This window comes from Aristolochia californica, unplaced genomic scaffold, assembly GCF_029961685.1.
Source record: "Aristolochia californica isolate CCGP_79_NKW_82.1479 unplaced genomic scaffold, dmAriCali1.0.hap1 SCAF_9, whole genome shotgun sequence".
Taxonomy (NCBI): Eukaryota; Viridiplantae; Streptophyta; class Magnoliopsida; order Piperales; family Aristolochiaceae; genus Aristolochia; species Aristolochia californica.
The window spans coordinates 31,157,834-31,178,319 of record NW_027182290.1 but is presented as its reverse complement, the minus strand read 5'-3'; the positions used below and the strand labels follow the sequence as shown (position 1 = coordinate 31,178,319).

At 38.9% G+C, this 20,486-nt stretch overlaps 2 protein-coding genes across 2 annotated transcripts in view; one reads left to right on the top strand and one right to left on the bottom strand.

Annotated features, from left to right (window-relative positions):
• The window catches only part of LOC137940502 (DNA-directed RNA polymerase I subunit 1), a 43,467-nt gene extending 29,152 nt beyond the window's left edge, over positions 1 to 14,315 (bottom strand). Inside the window, exons 1-6 of the mRNA XM_068785604.1 lie at positions 14,054 to 14,315; positions 13,690 to 13,859; positions 3,074 to 3,233; positions 2,620 to 2,937; positions 1,773 to 2,060; positions 1,309 to 1,488 (exon numbers count right to left, since the gene is read on the bottom strand). Coding sequence (XP_068641705.1) covers positions 1,309 to 1,488; positions 1,773 to 2,060; positions 2,620 to 2,937; positions 3,074 to 3,233; positions 13,690 to 13,859; positions 14,054 to 14,077 — 1,140 coding nt within the window. The 5' untranslated portion in view covers positions 14,078 to 14,315. The remainder of the gene's footprint in view (positions 1 to 1,308; positions 1,489 to 1,772; positions 2,061 to 2,619; positions 2,938 to 3,073; positions 3,234 to 13,689; positions 13,860 to 14,053) is intronic.
• A 1,492-nt stretch (positions 14,316 to 15,807) lies between these two features.
• On the top strand, positions 15,808 to 19,897 carry LOC137940975 (ADP,ATP carrier protein 1, mitochondrial-like). The gene is made up of 4 exons (XM_068786130.1): positions 15,808 to 15,929; positions 17,462 to 17,970; positions 18,426 to 18,797; positions 19,328 to 19,897. The coding sequence occupies exons 2-4, from the start codon at positions 17,479 to 17,481 to the stop codon at positions 19,622 to 19,624; spliced, it is 1,161 nt and encodes a 386-aa protein (XP_068642231.1). The 5' UTR covers positions 15,808 to 15,929; positions 17,462 to 17,478; the 3' UTR covers positions 19,625 to 19,897.
• Positions 19,898 to 20,486: the final 589 nt, after the last annotated feature.

Genomic DNA, 20,486 nt, shown 5'->3' with positions numbered 1-20,486 from the left:
AAAAACATAAAAGCAGCAATAACTAAAAAAAGAAAATTGATATATTTATATTTAAGTGTTGAGGGATTTTTATATAAGAAAGGAAAAGGGTAAACATACAAGTCACAATCTAAAATCCCATCAGCAAACAAGAAATAAGGGCAAGAAAGCAAAACTTACATTAAAACATGTCTCGGAAAAAAAATTAATATTAACACAGACTGCAAATGAACTAAAAGAGAATAAGGATGCCCTCAACCAAAGATTTGAGGTCTTCTCAAACTGAGAATTAGCCAGCCAACTTGTAAAGAGCAGGTCATTGCCGAAGAAACAATAAGCAAACTCAAAATGGAAATTTCTATTTCCAACTCTTGTTTATAACGGTAAGAAGATAAGATTCCACTAAGAGGAAGAAGGAATACAATATGAGATTACAGTGCCCGAAGGTTATCAAGAAAAGAGAAAAGGAAATACAACATTCATGAACATGCCATAAAAATTAAAATTGTTAAGCTTTCAGCTTTTCAACTCATGAATATTGTTCAGATTTTCAGTAACTTATCACTAAATTTGTCAGGACCATCCACAGTAATTTATAAACATCACTCAACATAAAGAAGTTTGAAATGCAAGTAGGCAGAGAAATAATGATCTATGTTCACTAATGATCCCTGTGCACAGGAAAAAGATCTTGTAATTGACAATCAAAGTTGCCTTCCTACAGGGCCTCAGGTTGTACAAGGACCACTTCTCCTCCTCCCCTCTTATTGTGGAAAGAGATTTGACATTGCCACCTCATGGACTTGAGGAGGCAGAGAAATAATAATCCATGTTCACTAATGATCCCTGTGCACAAGAAAGAGATCATCTTGTAATTGACAATCAAAGTTGCCTACCTACAGGGCCTCAGGTTGTACAGGGACCACTTCTCCTCCTCCCCTCTTATTGTGGAAGGTGATTTGACATTGTCACCTCATGGGCTTCGAGGAGGAAAGCCCTCCTAGGGAGATATCTGAAGTACTTCGATGAGATAGAGAACATGTCTTCCTCAATAATAGACAAATGTAGACACTTGATTATCTCTTGCAGGAACAACTCTAGGTCCAGCAACAGTGCACTGAATTCTCTAGCAAGAGATGCATCTGCTCAACAGCACCTCACCATCAGCAGCTCATTCCCATTATAATAGTCTCCATAGTTTTTTGTTTTGGTTACTCTGTTTTTCCTGTATCCTTTAATTCATTTTATGTACTATCTCATCAACCCTGATAAATTCTTTTCCTCATGGCTCTCAAACTAAAACACAAAACAATATCAAAGTCCACTCACATCAGAAGAACTCCCACGGCCTAGGGGACGGAACCTGTTTGGAGGCACAAGAAGAGCATCCATAAAGAACATCAAATGGCTCTTGCTGTCCCCACGTGTGCAGTTTTCCCCCTGAATATCAAAAATGAGCTGGCAGAGTCGCCCTTCATTTTCCCACAAATGCCCTATTATGTCTCTAACCTGTCAAAAAAATAAAAAATAAAAAATAAAAAGAGTTACATTGGTTAGCACACCTTCTAAAGATTTCAACCTATCCAGATGAGATCATGAGGCCCCTTGAAAAAAACAGTCCTGAAATTAGTACAAACCGACAAACTAAATGACTTTGAGCTTAGGGAAAAGAAGAGAGAAGAAAACCAAAACTTCAGTAGATGAAAATTGTTGAGCTGTTCAGCCAGAGAAGAAATGATGAAACCACTGTGGGCCATTACACCAAGTAGTTAAATCCCAGTTAAAGAACAAACCTCTGTTGGTAGGAGATAGAGTGGGGAAAAAAACTTTCTCTGCTTCAAATATTCATTTGATAATTGTGAATTTTGATTTTTGCGACGCTTTCCAGAAGATTCTACAGTTTTATGCAATGTAGGATTAGATAATTCTCCATCAGGTAGAGTGACCAAGCTTTCTCCAGCAAATGTATCTACATCATTCTCCACCACCTCTCCAATAGAATCAGCTTGATTGGTTCTGTCTGCATTATCTAGCTTATGCCCTTGAATAACATTCCCTTTAATAGCAGAACTCTTCATATCCTACAAAAATTAAAGCCAGATTCAGTTAAGCAAATCCAAACAGTTTAGGTGATTCAGTTATCAACCAAACACTCGAGACACCAAATGATGACAATGAAGATGTGGATGCTTCCAGACTAGCTTAAATAGAACAGCTTTGATGCACATCAACAGTTCTGTGCAGCATATATCTATCACTTTGGGGTACAGATTGTAGTTATTTAAGTGGCAAACCTAGCAAAGCAAGCATTACAAAAGATTGCCAAAAGAGAGAAGTTTTAATTTCTCTTGTTTATATAAATACATCTTTATCAAAAAAAGAAAAAAAAGAGAGAAGTTTGCACTGTTTTTCGACTTTAGCAGCAAACTCTCTGCATGAAGAACAGATTATATGCAAACTTCTCCCTCTCCCTCTCCCTCTCCCTCTCTCTCTCCCTCCCTCTCTGTGCATCTAACATGACAAATAAAATAACCATAGATTAAACACATAAAATAGATATTTTAGAATTCTTTTGAAATGAGCTATTTTAGAATTGTCAGACATAAAAGTAAAAATGGCAAAATAAGTCAAGGCAATTACCATGCGAAACCAACCAAAAAAAGGAGCTCGGATGGTTGGATTTTTAGCGCCACAGTTCTCACACTTCTTAGATTTTCCGCTCATAAATGAGTGCAACACCTCCTTCATCATACTGTGTTGAAGAGAGGTCCACTTGATGCCCTCCAAACTTTTAGAGTTGGAATTGCTTAATATGGCATCTATAAACGTACTAGGATCATCATTGTCCATCAATGCTTCCAAAAGTGATGAATTTTTTGATAGCATCGAACTTAAGGTTCCAGCTTCTATAATATCACCCCTTCCCAAGCAATCCAGAAGAGCAGTATAAATCTTCACCTGATAAACATAAAGAGAAAATAAAATACCTAGTCAAAATTTTAATCATTTAAAAGTGAATAGAACAAAAGAACAAACAACCACACATTACCATAGACACAAACACTATCTGTGGAAGATGCTACTATACAATTACCTTCTTCCTTGAGAGCCTAAAATGGTAGCAGAAAAAGCATGTTTTGTCTAGAATGCTTCGAAGTGTCATAAATAATAAGGGGTTGTACAATGGTGACACAAGATCAATGTGGCCACAGTGGCCTGGGCAAAGAAATGAGCGCTGACCACATGTTTTGCAGCTGCGCCAGCATAAAATAACCATCAGTTACCATAACAGGGTAAAAAAAAGTACAGAAATGATAACTCAATTTTTTTTTTTTTTGAGAATCAAATGATAATTCAATGCTTTAGATCCAAAAAGAAGAAGAAGGAAAAAATGTTAACAGTTTTCAAATGAGCCCCGTGCATCAACCTGGGGAGACTAATACTTCTGGTTTAACCAATGATAACATTGTAAATAGGTCTTACATAAGAAAATAATTTGGCACCAGTCACTAAAGCTCCATTTATAATTTCAAGTTTTTCTCATTTCAAGTTTTGACTTCAACCGCTCACAATCAATTAAAAGTAGGAAGTTTATTTTCTGTTGAATTAAATGCTGTTCTCATCATTATAGCTTCTAAAACCACCAAGATTCTGACTTTAAAACACATCAAGTCATAAGGAGGAAGCACATAAGCAAGAACCAAATGTTGCAGTAAAAAAAAATATCAAAATACAAAATTATGTGGATTGACTTTTTGAGGGGAGGTGCGAGGGAGAAGTTCTTACATGAGGTCTTCAGTTCACGTCTCACCAAGGGAAAGGGGTATATAATGTGTTTGTAATCAGCATTCAAAAAAAAAAAAATCTCATAGTAAAAACATTTCAAAAAAAAAAAAAAATGATCATACAAATATGGATCAAAAAGTGGATGGATCCACTTCGTGGAAAAATCAAAAAGCCCCTCAAGAATGAAAAACAACCACATAACCCTCGGAAAAAAAAATGGAATGACCATTGCAAGTAATTGTGCTATATGACAAAAAAATTCCTCCAAAAAGAAGTTTTTTCAGCAGCATAGTGCCTCAACCATTTTAACAAGAGACTACTTCATTAAGCAAAGCAAATAGACTTCATACTTGAACCACCCTCAGTTTTTGGAAGGTACACTTCAAACTATTTCATCATTTTAATGAAACTACTCTGAGGCACCCTACCAAAGGAAACAACACATGATCCCCTCCATTTTGCTTGACGTTGAATGGGAAAAACAAATAAGGAAGTGATAATTTGGGATCCCACAAGGGTGAATTTAACAAGCATCGCTTACCAGCCAAGGTTAAATACTTATCTTTCCCTAGGGACGCCTTCTTTGAAGCTTTTCAATCATAGAATTCCATAGATCCCTAGTCACCCTCCCCAAAAACAAAGGCAGCCCCAGATATTGAATGGGGAGTGAGGCCGCTTGACATTGCACACAAAGTAACTTGAATCCCACCATTCAAATTTATAGATACAACAGAAGACTTGGCACAATTGACTTTTTTTTTAAATGATGATAATTTTATTTCAATCATAGAATTCCATAGATCCCTAGTCACCCTCCCCAAAAACAAAGGCAGCCCCAGATATTGAATGGGGAGTGAGGCCGCTTGACATTGCACACAAAGTAACTTGAATCCCACCATTCGAATTTATAGATACAACAGAAGACTTGGCACAATTGACTTTTTTTTTAAATGATGATAATTTTATTTCAAAGAAAGGGAAGCCTCCCCTAACAACAAGAGATTAAAGAGGGGGGGGGGGGTGACAAGCTTAGCTCACAAATCACCAGCCGAATTGGCTGATCTAAGAACATGAGACCAAGTACAAGAAATGGTGGAAGCAATGTCCAAAATATCAAGAAAAATCTGTCAGTAACACCATGGGGGGAAGGATGAGGTGGAGCACCATCCGATGACGACCTTGGAAACTCCCTTCACAATAAGGGGACCACTGAAGCGGTCCTGAAATATACGCAAGCTGTGAAGGAGATCAGAGAGCTCAACAGTGGTCGAGTCAGCAATTCCAAGAGGGCCAGAGTAAGAAAGTATGACAATGCCACCCAGATAAAAAATCACCCCACCAAAGCCAGCCAAACTAGGGTTCCCAAAGGCGCTACCATCACAACTTAACTTATAATGCCCGGTGGGGGGAGGCTCCCAAACAGCAACCCAGCAGGGGGCAGAGGGTACGGACATCTGAGCAATAATCTTCCAATTGGTGTAGACTGGGAAACAAGAGAGGCAGGCGAATTCTTTCCGGGAGCGGATCCATGTAGAGATGAGCCCAGTGGCGATGAAAGAGACCTCAGCAGCATAGCGGAAAGTACAGTCAAACCGTCTGCAGTTTCTCTCCTTCCAAAGGCACCAAGGGATGAAAGCAATGCAAGCAGTCATCAGAAGCCTGCCCATGCTGGGAAGGTGGGTCCCAGAAGAGAGATGACACATGGTGATCAGGTCAAGTGGGATGCATAAGCTGAGACAACCCATACTGTCAATCATGTAAGTCCACATCTTCCAGGAGAAGCCACAGTGGAGAAGAAGATGATTCATGGTTTCAGCCTCCATCCCGCAAAAGGGGCAAAGAGGATCGAGAGTGGTGTTACCTTGCCTATAAGGTTGTCTGCAGTGAGGATCTTATTGCGACAAGCACTCCAAAGAAAAAACTTCACCTTGGGCAGGGCCGAGAGGTGCCAAACAAAAGCAATAGGGTGGGGGGCGGCCGGTCGAGCCCATCCCATAAGATGGTGGTAGGCCGCGGAGACCAAGAATCATCCGCTATCATTAGGGAACCAAATCATCCGGTCCGCCGTCTGAGGGCGGACAATAACACTACCAAGACTATCAATCAAGCCACAAACAGAAATGGCTTCCTCATCAGTAAGGGTGCGTCTAAGGCAAAAGTTCCATGAGCCATTTCCCCAAGCATCAAAGACAGATAAGTCGCGACTGGTGGTGAGCTGAAACAAAGGTGGATAAAACGAGGCAAAAAAGCCATTGCCTAACCACCAACCCATCTAGAAACGCAGACTAAAGCCATCCCCAACAAAGAACCGAATCGCAGTGAGGAAAGTGGAAAACAGATGAAACATGACCTTTCAGATGGAGGAGAGATGGCCCAATTGACTTGCCAACCCATAACTATAAATTGACAACAAAGATTTTACTATCAAAATTTGATAAACAGTGGCCTAAGACATAAACTTTGCAATAGGGCACATAACATATAAATAATATGGCTCTCATTTTATGGAACCCACAACATACAAATAAAATAGTAAGCAGAAACTAAGCCTCAGCCTATGCACACAACCTGCTCTAGTACCACTGTTGTGTTTAGCCCAATTCTATCCCAAAATGACTAGCCACTTAAGAGGCTTATTGTTCAACCTTATAACACAAACATTTTTTTTATCACTTTTCGATGTAGACCTTTACCCACTCAATAGGTATGTTCACCTCCAATGACACATTGAAGCTTGTCCATGCATGTTGCACAAGCCATGGTTCAAAAGTCTTTGAGATTTCCTTTCTCCCCTATACAATCCAAACATCCAATGTGAGATAAGAGTTCAACTTTTTTCTGCTTAATGCTGCCAGAAATGTGCGAGACCAGGCATTAAACTCCCTTTTGTAGCGATGCTGAAAAGACCATCTATCACTTCATCATGCTCTACCCCTTTGCTTACAAAATTTGGTGCTATATCTTTGGATTTTCAATATCAACCATTGTCTTCTCAACTCCTTCAAAAATTTCATCATCCAATGTGCCTGTAACCCCCTTCCCCCACCTTGGCAAACTCCTTTGGCGCACTCACTTAATCAATGTTCACAAGGAATGAACATGCAGCCCTCTAGAGTAAGTTTTTTTATTTTTTTGAAATAGGGTGTAAATATATATTGCAAAATGAAGAAGTATACATACCTAACTAAAATGACCTTCCTCCACAACAAGTTGTTGGAGGGAAACGCCTTTTTTAGCTTGATTATCTACCAAATGATTAGCAAATCTAGGAATATAATTCCATTTACAATGCATTTGGGAAACTGAAGTGTAGATATCCTCAAATAATTCCCAATGCCACCAAGGAGGTTTTGAAGGCTTCATACATCAATTGATAACAACTTTTGAATCGCATTCAACACAGAGCCTCCATCTTTTGCTTGAAGAGCTTTAACCCATTGTACAGCCCATGTAACTCAGCATTGGTTGAATCAAATATAGAAATCGGTCAAGTGTATGATAAAAGAAGATTTCCATTCTCGTCATGAATCATACCACCAAATCTAGCCAGCCCAAGGCAACCAATCGCACTTCCGTCAAAATTTAATTTGAAGTGTCCCAACAGTGGTGGAGACCAAATTGTCATAGGAGGAGGACGCCGGGAAAGACATTTCCGCAATAAGACGCCAATTTCCACGCAAATTTGATCCTTGTAAGTTACGAAATTCCTTCCGCATGAGTACCCAAGAGGACACTTGCCCAATGATTCTATTGCACAAAAATTTTCAGGGAAGAGATTTTTTATTAAATTTTCTGTTGTTTCTCTCTTTCCATAGATTCCAGACAATATAACCCACACAGCAAGAAATTAATATTTTTCCAAGTGTGGGAAGATGAGCGCTTGTAACAGTGAGTATTGTGGAAGGTAATGATTGAGATGGGCAATATTGCAACCCAATTTTGTTTAGGAGTTCGAACCAAACCAAATGGGCATATTCGCAGTGTAAAAGGATATGATCAGTGGTTTCAAGAGAGGAATGACAAAAAGGGCACAAGGGATCTGAGACACTATTTCCACGTCGAATTAATGCGTCGGAGGTTAAGATTTTTTTTCGGCATACGGTCCAAATAAAAAACTTCACACGAGGTGGAATGTGTAAAGACCACGCAAAAGCAGCTAGATGGACTGGTTGATTTGCTTGGAGAGAGATCAAGAAGTGGTAGGCAAAAGTAGTAGAGAACGTACCTAGCCTGCATGGTGTCCAGATGAGTGTGTCTGGAGAGTTTTTGATTCTTCCCGTTGAGAGACTTGTGACAAGGTCTGCAACTTCAAGAGCTTCAACGTCTGACAAAACTCGTCTGAGATCTAAGTTCCACTCACCAGAGGTAAGCCTTTACGTTGAAACGGTCGCATCTTGTTTTCTTGCCAGGCGATAAATACATCCATGAATAACCTTGAAATTGCTTGGGCCAACCCACCAATCTGTCCAGAATTTTGTTTGGCTACCCGAACCGATGTAGAATTTGACAGCAGTTTTAAAGACATGCAGCAGTTGGGCAATCTTCTTCCACACAGGAGATAATTTGTAATATCTTCCGCCATCAATCCACCAACTAGAAACTTTCCCTGATTTGGTTTCAACAATTTTCAAATCCACTTCAACAGTAAGGCAGAGTTGGTTGTTGCAATATCCCGGATCCCGAGACCACCCATTACAATGGGTTTACAAACATCATCCCATTTTACAAGGCTATATTTTCTTTCCCCATTTGGCCCACCCCATAAAAATCTCCTTTTAAGGAGTTCTATTCTATTTCGAACAGTGGCTGGATAGCAATACAAGGAGAGAAAATAAGAGGGTACGCCACGTAAACAGGATTTTATGAGAACAAGCTTACCAGCTTTGGACAGAAAACTTCCTTTCCATGATGCAAGACGGCCTTCGAGGCGCTCAATGACAGGGTGCCAGGCGCTTTTTGTTGGTAGCACAAGAGTCACCGGTAGACCCAAGTAAGTGTCGGGGAGAGATGCAACTTTAAGCCCCAAATAGCTAGCCATTGAGTTTAATACGGAGGGATCAATATTAAATCCAATGATAGAAGATTTAACCCAACTTACTTTTTGGCCATAAGACAATTCAAAAAAGTTGAGCAAGGCTTTCATGTGGGAAATCTGTCTCATAGAACCTTCTTCAAAAATAATAGAGCCATCGGCATACTGCAAGATCAGAATATCTTGGTTCGGGTCTTCAGAGACAGGACTAAGCCAACCCGAGCGTTTAGCAAATCGGATCATAGAAGCAAGGTGCTCACCGATGAGAGTAAATAGAAAAGGAGACAAAGGGTCACCTTACCTTATGCCCCTCGTTACTTTGAAGAAACCGCACGGCTTTCCATTAACAGGGACAAGAGTATGATGTGGTGGAAATACAACTTCTCATCCAAAATTTCCACCTATTCCCGAAATCCATTCGATCGAAAAGGTGATCGATAAGTTACCAATTTGCTAGGTCAAATGCTTTTTCAAAATCTAATTTTAGGACAAATCTGGATTGCGAAGATTTTTTGAAAGAGTCTAATAGCTCGTGAGCGGTCATAGAGGAGTCCAAAATATTTCTATCTCGAATGAAAGCGCTGTGACTGGGATTAATAACTTTTGGAAGGTGGGCTTTTAACCGATTAGCAAGAAAACGACCAATGATTTTATAATAACTAGTGCTTCTTAAAAAAATATATATTTTATAATAACTAGTTGTGAGGCTAATTGGTCGAAAATCTTGGGGTAGGGCCGTATTGGATTTTTTTGGGATAAGAGCAATGAAAGATGCTTCGACTGCCTTTATGGGTTATACTGACTTGGTGGAAATTGTGGACAAAAGCATACACATCACTTTTGATTGAATCCAAAAAACAATGGTAAAACTCACCGTTAAAACCGTCAAGTCCAGGAGCTTTATCTTTCGGAAGGCTGAGGACAGCCAAATCAATTTCTTTAGTAGTGAACGGATTTTCCAGATTTGATGTGCACTCTAGAATAAGGTTATTGAAAGGATAGTGAGACTAACTCTTGCTAGGATTTGCACTAAAGGGGATTTTGGTGGATTTGAAAGTGTTAAAATTCTGCAATGGCTGTTGCCTCTCACACAGCTCCCAAACACCAGAATATTAAGCCCCCCAACTCCAAAACACATCAAATGCAACTATGACAACTGTTCATTATGCAACCTGGGACCCTCGAGATATGATGGGATCTTCCAAGATTCTAATGGTGAAACCTTAATCCCACATGTTGGTTCCCTAAGCATATCTAACTCCATCAATGTCAAAGTTAATGCCCTCTTTCAGGGGCTTCAAATTGATGTAATTGGTTTCAATTCCTCAATATTGTTTAAGGAAAATCAGTTGGTTCACCAAAAACATATCACCTCCATGGCATCTGCCACATATCATTGAAGAAATCCTGGACATTGTTGGCTCTCTCACCATCATGTGGCTTCACACCCCAAGATCAGCAAACATGGCAGCTGAGTCACTTGCAAAAGATGGTGTGTTACTCTTCACTGATCAAGTTGTGTATGACCACCAGCATTGTTCTCTCTCTTCAGTTCATGTAATTTTCTCATTTTCTTAAGTTGTAAAAGCATGGTGATGTAGACTTCCCATCAAAAGTTCTACATTTTCTAACTTCTAGATATACTGATAGACAATGCCAAAGCCAATTGAGGAAGGCGAAGAGCCATGAACAGCTAAAATACAAATTTTCAGAAATGAGGAAAAAAAATAGTAGAGGATATTAGAGTTCCTTAGCAAGGAACTCCAGAACTTATGAGAGAATGAGCAAATAAGGAAGAGATGATCAGTGAATTCCTCAATCTCATTACAGGTTGTATACAACCTAATGAGCTGATCAATGCTCATAATTTTGTTTTTGGTGCAATCCAAATAAAACTAGTTTGTAAAAGGAGCACGAATATTCAAGGAAAAGAGCAAGTTGGTCAACTAATGTCAACTCAGAAAAGAGAAGTGTGAATTTGGGTCCAAGGCCCATCCCAAAATGACTAGCCAACTTAGGAAACCTCTTTCCCAACTAATAAACCCAAGATCTCTATACTCACTAATCCATGTGAGACTATTCCTTAACACTCTCCCTCACATGTAAGCCCTCTTTTTGCGGATCTACAAGTGGATAATTTTAGGTGTAGGCGTTTTTTAGGTGTAGGCCCTCTTTTGTGGCTCTACAAGTGGATAGTTTAGGTGTAGGCCCTCTTTTGTAGCTCTACAAGTGAATAGTTTAGGTGTAGACCCTCTTTTGTGGCTCTACAAGTGGATAGTTTAGGTGTAGGCCCACATATAGGTACCTGCTCTGATATCATATGAAGTTGGGTCCAAGGCCCATCCCAAAATGACTAGCCAACTTAGCAAACCTCTTTCCCAACTAATAAACTCAAAATCTCTGTACTCACTAATCCATATGGGACTATTCCTTAACAAGAAGGAAAAAAATTAGCAGAGAATATCAGACCTCCTCTGCAAAGCACTTGAGATCTTATGAGAGGAGCAACAAAGGATTACAATATTGCACACAAAATTCTTAATAAGAGTTGATCGATGCTCAAAACTCTGCATCTTGTCACAATGCAAATGTAATGGGTCTTTCACTAGAGCAGAGATATAAAAAGAGAGAGTAAGGTGGTCGACTAAAGTTATCTCAGTACAGAATGGATGCATAATAGGAGACAATGACATAAGATCCAGAAGGGTTTCAATTCCAAGTCATTTGATCCTCTCCATGACTACTAACTACACACTATCAAGTTTACTAAGTAGACAACTGGGGCCAGGACAATCATGCCGTCAAAGAGAGCATTACAAAAAGTAAGATTCCAAGACCTAGGAATCTCAATGTCTGTATGACGTTTACACAGAACTTGTACGGGGGACACTAAGATTTAGTTGAAAGCTCAACTTTGACCAGTGCTCTTGTGGAAACTTGGATCCTACTTGGTTAGTGACCAAGAGGGTCGCACTGCTCTCTCCATTTTTGGTCCTTTAGGTGACCAATTCTACCACTGTTGAGGTCTATGTTTTCTTTCATGGCCTTATCACATACAAGATGTACTTTACTAACCAGCTATTATAGAAGGAGATTCAAAAGTAGTCATCCTTGGGCTAAAGGGGAAAACAGATAAGCCTAGCAGTTTGATCAATAGTTCACACAAATTGAAGACATTGCAGCCTCTATGCAAATCAAGTGCTTGTATGTGCTTTGTTCAGCCAGCTCTTTGGCAGACCATTACACTAGAATGGGAACTTTGCAGCCTGGTAGAGTTATTGACACTACTGACTTCAGAGATTTGTAATCTAATTCTTTGTTTTCTTTTTTTTTTTTTTTTCTTTTTTTTTGGCTTGGTGGCTGCTGGGTTGCTGCCAGCCTGGGATAAGAGGGAAGTTTTTTTTCCGCAGATTGAGCAGCATGGCGGAGGCTGCCCAAACCTTAAGATCGCCCTTTAGACTCATTAAGTTTTTTGGAGAGCCTCCAACCATTAGCACCATAGACACCGATGCAAGGCCATCGATCAGAAAAGTTTGTCGAATTCCCCATCAAATAAACACGAGTTCTCAAATCAAAAGGGTTTGGCACCCCGTCTTCCGGCTTTCGTGTCGAGTTCAATTGGCTAGTAGCCAAAGCTGGCTCAGTTGAGAACCCTGCCAGCAACACATTGATAGATCCTCAGCCAACACCCAAAAGCAAGGAAATATTCTAATTTTGAGACAATTGGAGGGGATCTCCTATTGGACCAAGTGAAGGTTTTGCCAAATGTGTTAATTTCGTCTAGCTCACAACTGCCAATGAATTCAGTGAAACCTCTCATGGATGAAGATATATGATCAGCACAAGGTGATTTCTCAGAGGAATATCGGGTTGCTGCCAGCTCTTGTTAGGCTCTTAGCCCCTCTTCTCTTTAATAAAATTGTGCTTTCCCAAAAAAAAAATAACCCTTGAACTGTGTGCCAAGCCAAATCTGGATAACGGATCACTTTACAAATGAAGGGAAATTCATTGACTTACAAAAGGCTTAAGTTTATTCGTATCCCTTGCTGCAAAATTGTTTAAAGTTACATAACATGTAGTAAAGTTATATCTTTCACATTCTACAGAAAAGAAGTGTCAAGTGCAAAAAAATTATCATATCGTCAATTGTCAATCTGATTTCGACCCAAATAGTGGCTCTTCACAATTGAATAGACGGTTATGCTTGCTGTGATAAATTTATTGACTTGCACAATGTTAGCAATTTTAAGGAATAGTCCCACATGGATTAGTAAGTACAAAGATCTTGAGTTTATTAGGCAGAAAAGAGGTTTCCTAAGTTGGCTAGTCATTTTGGGATAGACCTTGGACCCATCTTCACATAGTATTAGAACAAATACTCGTATATGGGCTTCCTCCCAAATTATCCACTTGTAGAGCTACGAAAGAGGGCCTACACATGACGGGGAGTGTTAATGAATAGTCCCACATGGATTAGTAAGTACAAAGATCTTAAGTTTATTAGTTGGGAAAGAGGATTCCTAAGTTGGCTAGTCATTTTGGGATAGACCTTAGACCTAACTTCACAAGAAAATGTTTCTCAGTCCTCCTACTGTAAGACAGCTAATTCTTTTAAAATTTGAATGATAAGATGAATTGTTACAAATAACAGCAGTTATAACAACTGAAGACGAACAGTCTATTTAAAACGATGTGTACAAAGGCAAGAAAACTTTACATATTGCCATAAAATTTATCGTGTAAGAGCATACTAGAACCCAATTTTGTCCATTCATCCGTAAGTAACTCAGTTAGTCATCGTGCAAGTGCTTATTCTCAAGTAAATCAACATTTACCAAGTAATATTTTAGGCACATAAGAACCAAACCGTATATAAGACATGATAGACTTACGGAAGAACGTCATCTACCGGACCCATTGTAGGATCATACAGTCCACCACTGATGGGCCTGCCCATGGGATCAAAGGCAACCGGGATGGTAATCTTTTTGAAACTGAGATTCCTAACGTCCTCTGTCGTCATAAAGTTGAACAGAATTGAGTCCACAATCTCCGTCGCCCCCTACGACAACTTCAAAAGTAAGTACAACGGGAGGGCAAGGAATACATAAATTTAACTACAGAATCCCCTGGCCTCACAGCAATGAAAAACCAAAATAGCAAGTGAGAGAACAACAGAGCCTTCATCAATCTGTGTGAGAGAGAGAGAATAAAACCGATTTTAAAAAGAAAAAGTCTAAAAGGAACATGAGAAACCTCGGAAGTTTGAGCTTGAGCCATTTTTGCAACGGCAACAGAGTGGAAGCGAACGACGTATCGATATAGTAGTGTGCAGTACGGCAACACAAATTAGAGAAGGAGAAAGGGTTTTACAGGCGCCCCGCGGCGCAACGTTTAAAACACTTCCTCAGATACCGCGAACAGTGATGGTTGAATTTCCGAGTAGAACGGTGGTAGACCTTCTAATTAGGGTTCAACTCGAAATTTCATATATTTCTTCTCAAGGGAACGGGTTGGGTTCAAGGGGAGATGGGTTTCTCTCACCCGGGCAAGGACAAGTTCATGAAAAAAACAAAACCCAACCTACGAGTTTATTTATAAGGTATGCTTTAAATATGGTATATAAATTTGATTTAATTTTTTTTATATACCAATTTAATTGGTATAAATAAAATAAGTAGGTTTTGTATAATTTTATATTTTTTTATTTTTTATCCATATATTTACCTTACCCTAAACTCATTTTCACATTAATCTATCAAGGGAAAATAAGTGGTTTAGATCTTCGACGGATTTATGTCGGGATGAGTTTAAGGTCACGTTTATGGGATAAGGATGGCTTTCAAATACCTAACCCAAATCCAACCTTGGTGCACCCCTACACATGAGGTAACAAATTGCTAAGGGTGACAATTTTAATCTTTTTTGTTTATTACACCCATTTACATGTCGGCTATTATTAAACAGAATTAATATGGATAATGGTTATCTCTAATCCAACCCCTTTTTCAATTGTCATTTTACTGCTTATCATATTTTAGATATAAAATTATCATAATTTATGTTTGATTTGTACTTACTAATTGATCATGCATCTAAATTGATCACGGTCAAGCAATGTTTGATTTTTAATGACTAAATTGGGTCTACATAACGTAACACTTAAATTGATCATGCAATCTATTTCTCATATTATAAAACGAGTACAAGAGCCCCAGAGGAGTTGATCCTTGGTATTGGCGATGAAGAGAATATCAAATAAAACAAGTTATCCACATATGGAAAGAGAAAAGACAAAGCTGAAATAGTTCATTTGAAGGCCTCCGATGTCCATCGGCAAAAACCTAGTTTAACTTCTTCATCGCATGCGAGCTGACTAACGCGACGACTTTGACCTCCGAAATATTTGAAAACGAACAGGAAAGAGCGCGGACACGAGAATTGTCATAGAGACCTCGAGCCATGGAAAAATCGAACTCACGCTTTCTAGATTCCCACTTTTGGCGACTCCAGGGTAGATCTAATGCTCAATTCCTTCTCGTGCCCCCATCACTTTCCCTTCTTTATTCCTCGGCCGACCATTTTCACCGTCCTGTTGCCACGTGTAAGTTGGTAAACGGTTAGCATCTAGAGTTTGAAGAGGGGGGGCCCAGTTTGGCGGTGTTGAAATCGTTGAGGGTCATGTGAACCTCTGTGTGTTCAGTTACGAGTTACGACCTGAGGCATGGAGTGCAGTGCACCGGATGATCTCACCCTAACAAATTTCTTAAAGGGCATAAAGTGGGGTCGATCTATATAAACTAATCGTGACCGTATGTTGTTGTGCAAAAAACAGAGAGATATCTATCGCAATGGCCGATGGGACGGAAGGACACCCAACGCGAGAAATTGGCTCTGGCTGACTGCTGACTGCTGAGGTGGAGGAGACTTGCATTGCGATTGGCCGCTCTCTGTCATTTTACTTCCACGATTCCGGCCCTTCTTTTATTTTATTCCGTCTATCTCGACGTTAAAAGCCCCTCGCAACCCTCACATTTCTCCCTCTCGTGTGCTCATCTGTCTCTCGCATTTCTTCACTTTCGAGCGAGAAACGGACAGTTGCAGGAGCTCTGCGCGTCTCTCGCAGGCGAAGGTATTGTAGCCTTGAGAAATTCTATATTTTCTGTGTTCTTCTTTTCTATTTCATTTTTCAGGTCGTTTTTTTGAAAAAAGTTCGGTTACTTTTTACGGGAGTAATGATTCATTCTCGTATCCGAACCGGTCGCATCTTGTTTTTGACCGAGCTTGTGGATTGGAGAAATTCTCTGCTTTTACGCCTCTATTTCCTCACGGTTTTTGGATCTTTGTCTTGCTTTTTATTGCCTCTTCTTTGCTCTTTTCTTCTGATCTATTTTTGTGTTATTTTAGCTTTGTTGTACAGTATCATAGTATCTGAATAGATCTCCGTCTAGGTGAGTGCATTTGTTCGTTTTGTGTCTGCGGCTTAGATCTGAATAGAAAATTGTTTGTATTCTGTAGAGTTTGATCTAGTAGTCTTGATAGCTGACAGCTTAACATTTCAAAGATCGGTTACTCTAACGCTAGATCTGATACATGTGTTTGGTTTATTCGTTACTGATTAATATTTTTTTAGTTGTTGGTATGATTCATTTAGTCAGTTGACTTGATTTTGCAAGGCTATACTAGGTACGATTTGATTTTGTAACTCATTTATACCTCCGATCCGTACCTAATAATGGATTCGTCTTCATTTAAATCTTGCGGTTTTCAGTATGTTTTATATTTAAGAGGTTTCATCAGATGTTGGAGGTATCTTTTTTTATTTCTAAAAATTACAAAGTGCTGTTTTTGTGTCTTTAATATGTAGACACTAAAATGTCTTTATCTTTGAACTATCATTTTCTTTTTTCTATTATCCTGTTTTCACCGTTTGTTCTAGTTTGAAAAGCTCTGTTTCCTTCATCGAGGTCTTACTGAATTTTGACTTCATTCGTTGATGTCTCTCTCTTTTTTTAAGTACTCGTTGATATTTCTTATTGAAAATAAAACGAGTCTTGTAATTTCTTTGGCTGTAAATAACGAGTATTGAATTTTCTGAGCTTGCTTGTGTGTAAAGGAGTTTTTTTTATTGTTCTTATTTTCTGTTGGTGAAATATAATTTGATTTGTCATGTATCTTGTGATGATTGTTTCCGATAGATTGTTTATAGTGAAACGGTTACTCTTTAACTTTCTTGTTCTTCAGTTGAACCTTCTTGAAAATTAGGGAGTTGGCTGAATTTATTTGTATCGTTCTTCCCATTGCAATGTCTCTGGTCAAATATCCTATGTTTGCTGATGCAATTGTAATTTTCTGCCAAGATGATATGATCCTCTCTTTTAGGCCACTGTTTTGGTACCTAGATTTTGTAATGGCATTTAGATAGTTAATAGTGTGTTGGCTTTCATTTATTAGCTATTGTTATTGTGTGGGTTGTTTCCAACATTTAGAAATGATTTAGAATGAGTTTGCTCATCATGCATCACATTGTCTTTATTATCGTATTTAGCTTTCTATTTGTAACTGCTACATGTCACACTTTTCTTGATCTAAGTAATTGCTATTCAGTTCTGTTTGTAACTGTTGTTAAGCTTTAAATGATCTCTTATTCTGAAACATTTCCAGGATACAATTGCTAAGACATGGCCGATCAGTCTCAACAGACCATTGTCTTTCAGAGGATAGCTAGCAAGGTCCGTCTTGGCCCTAATTTTAGCCAGGATTTACATAGAAACAGTGGCTTCTATAACCCTGTGTATCAGAGGAATTTTTTCAATGAGAAATGCAACAACGGAATGCTTCAGATGCATGCTTTGCAAGGGGCCCACACTTACTCTGTGGCATCTCACATCTCCCCCATATGTGTTCCTGCACCATCTGAGAAAGGCTTTGCAGGCTTTGCTGTTGATTTCCTTATGGGTGGAGTCTCTGCAGCAGTATCCAAAACGGCTGCTGCCCCTATTGAACGTGTAAAGCTTTTGATTCAGAATCAAGATGAAATGATCAAGACTGGTCGTCTTTCTGAGCCTTACAAAGGTATTGGAGACTGTTTCAAGCGTACTATCAAGGATGAAGGTTTTGGTTCATTGTGGAGGGGTAACACGGCTAATGTGATTCGTTACTTCCCTACTCAGGTAGTTTTCCATTCTCATATTTCTCCTACCAATATGCAAGTTTGTCTGTTTAGACCGAGAAGTATGTTGGATTTTCTTTCATAGTTTGATCCAATTTGAGCAGAAAACTGACTGTTTTGTCATACTATGAGGTGTAAGAATTTGATCTTTTCGACAGCCCTTTAATTTCACAATCTCTATATTTTTACGGTGAAGTCACACTGAATCTTTGCTCCGTAATTTTGTTTAGCACTACTTAGTAACCTTAGAATCTAAAAGCTGGTAGTTGCAGTTGACATGATCTTTATCTTTCAGGAATTTTGTATAGCTTGGCTTCTTTTGATGTTTATCTATATGAAATTGGATTAGAGGCCCTTTCTGTGTTCTATTTAAATCTGGGTTTATTTACTGATTATGCTAGTGTTAGCATTTTCTCCAAGGGATTCTGAATTTTTTGGTACTTGCTGTTGCTGCAGGCTTTGAATTTTGCATTCAAGGATTACTTCAAGAGGCTCTTCAATTTCAAGAAGGACAAGGATGGCTACTGGAAGTGGTTTGCTGGCAACTTGGCATCTGGTGGTGCTGCTGGTGCTTCATCTCTTCTATTTGTCTACTCCTTGGATTATGCTCGGACCCGTCTGGCAAATGATGCTAAGGCTGCAAAGAAGGGAGGGGAAAGGCAGTTCAATGGATTGATTGATGTCTACAGGAAGACTCTTAAATCAGATGGCATTGCAGGACTGTACCGCGGATTCAATATTTCATGTGTGGGAATTATTGTCTACCGTGGTCTATACTTTGGAATGTATGATTCTTTGAAGCCTGTTGTACTTACAGGAAAGATGCAGGTTAGTCAAATACAGCTTTTCAGTTATTCTTCTTGATGCAATCATTTCTACTCTATATAAAACACTTGGGTCTGCCACATACGCTTGAGATTTTGAATGATTACTGCCTTGTTTTGGGAGGATTCTACGATCTGCTGGTTCTAGATTTGAATTGTGTGGCAGTAGCAGCATGGCAAGAATCAATTACTTGGCTTCATTTTTTTCATTGACCTTTGTTTTTTATCTAGTTATTGAAATCAGTTTTGGCACCGGCATGTCATTCAAACAGATCTAGTGATAATTTATTTATTTTTTTGTTTTTTTGAAAAGACTATTTAAGTCTTTAGATACTAAAATTTGACTATTCATACTATCAGCTTGAATGCTAAAACACTATTTGTTTTTGAGAAAGTTGTGGGAATTTTTTGTAAGCCCCTATCTTTATCTTGGAAAAGGTGAAATGTGTAAGGATGTGCCTCGTGACTGTGTGGTGACTTTGAAAGTTTCTCAATGGATTTCTAATATTGTTTAAAATGCTTGAATGTTTTCAGGATAGCTTCTTTGCTAGTTTTGCATTGGGTTGGGTGATCACAAATGGCGCTGGTCTTGCATCATACCCAATTGATACTGTTCGTAGAAGGATGATGATGACCTCAGGGGAAGCTGTTAAGTACAAGAGCTCTTTGGATGCCTTTTCTCAAATCCTGAGGAATGAAGGGGCAAAGTCTCTCTTCAAGGGTGCTGGTGCAAATATTCTCCGTGCAGTTGCTGGTGCTGGTGTGCTTGCAGGTTATGATAAGTTGCAGGTGATTGTCTTGGGGAAGAAGTATGGATCAGGTGGTGCTTGATTGCTAATTTGTTAGTGTCTCCACCGATGTCGATGAAAACAACGTTTTGGATGAGGCCTCAGAAAATTTTCCCATTTGAATAATTTTACAAACATTTGTAGGAGTGAAAAACCTGCAAAGCTCTTTTTTTTCCCAACATTAGTTAGAGTAGCCTTTAACAGGCCCCAGATTTGAGTTCCTTGCTGAACGGCTTTCTTTCAGAGTAACTAGGCTTTATACTTTCCCTGAACATTATTTTGAAGTTAATTTAAGTTGATATTCATCTTGTTGTTCCATTTTGATTTGTTGAGATTCTGCTTCAAATTAAAGAAGAAAAAGACCCTCAAGGAATGATTATTGAAACCCTTGTCCCGTCTTCACATCAAAGATAGATTTGTGCTTATGGATGGAATTCTAATATTGCTTTGATGCTTTTTAGTTTTAATTAGTCAATCTCATCGAGTGACATCTATTTGCATTTGCTTCGGATATAATTCAGTTATTGTTGGTAACGGGTTTACATTTACTTAGTGATTACATGGATCTAAGATGCACCATGATGACAGGAAAAGGGCTTCCTCTTTCTGACTCTACGACCTGCTGGTTCTTGCTTTGAATTGTGTGGCAGTAGCTAGCAAATGGCCCGGTTTCTGACTCCCTGCTTTGATGCTCCTTGAGCCTTTTAGGTCTGTTAAACATGTAGATAAATATGTGCAACAGGTTCGCTTGAAAATTAAATAAAAAAATATTTATAGGCAAGTCCGGACATTTGTACTAACAGAAAACCATGAGGAAAGAGATTTAACGAAATTTTTTTTGTTGTACCAAAACTTTTGTTTGACTAAAAATAAGGCATTTATACTAATTTTTGGAGATATGAATA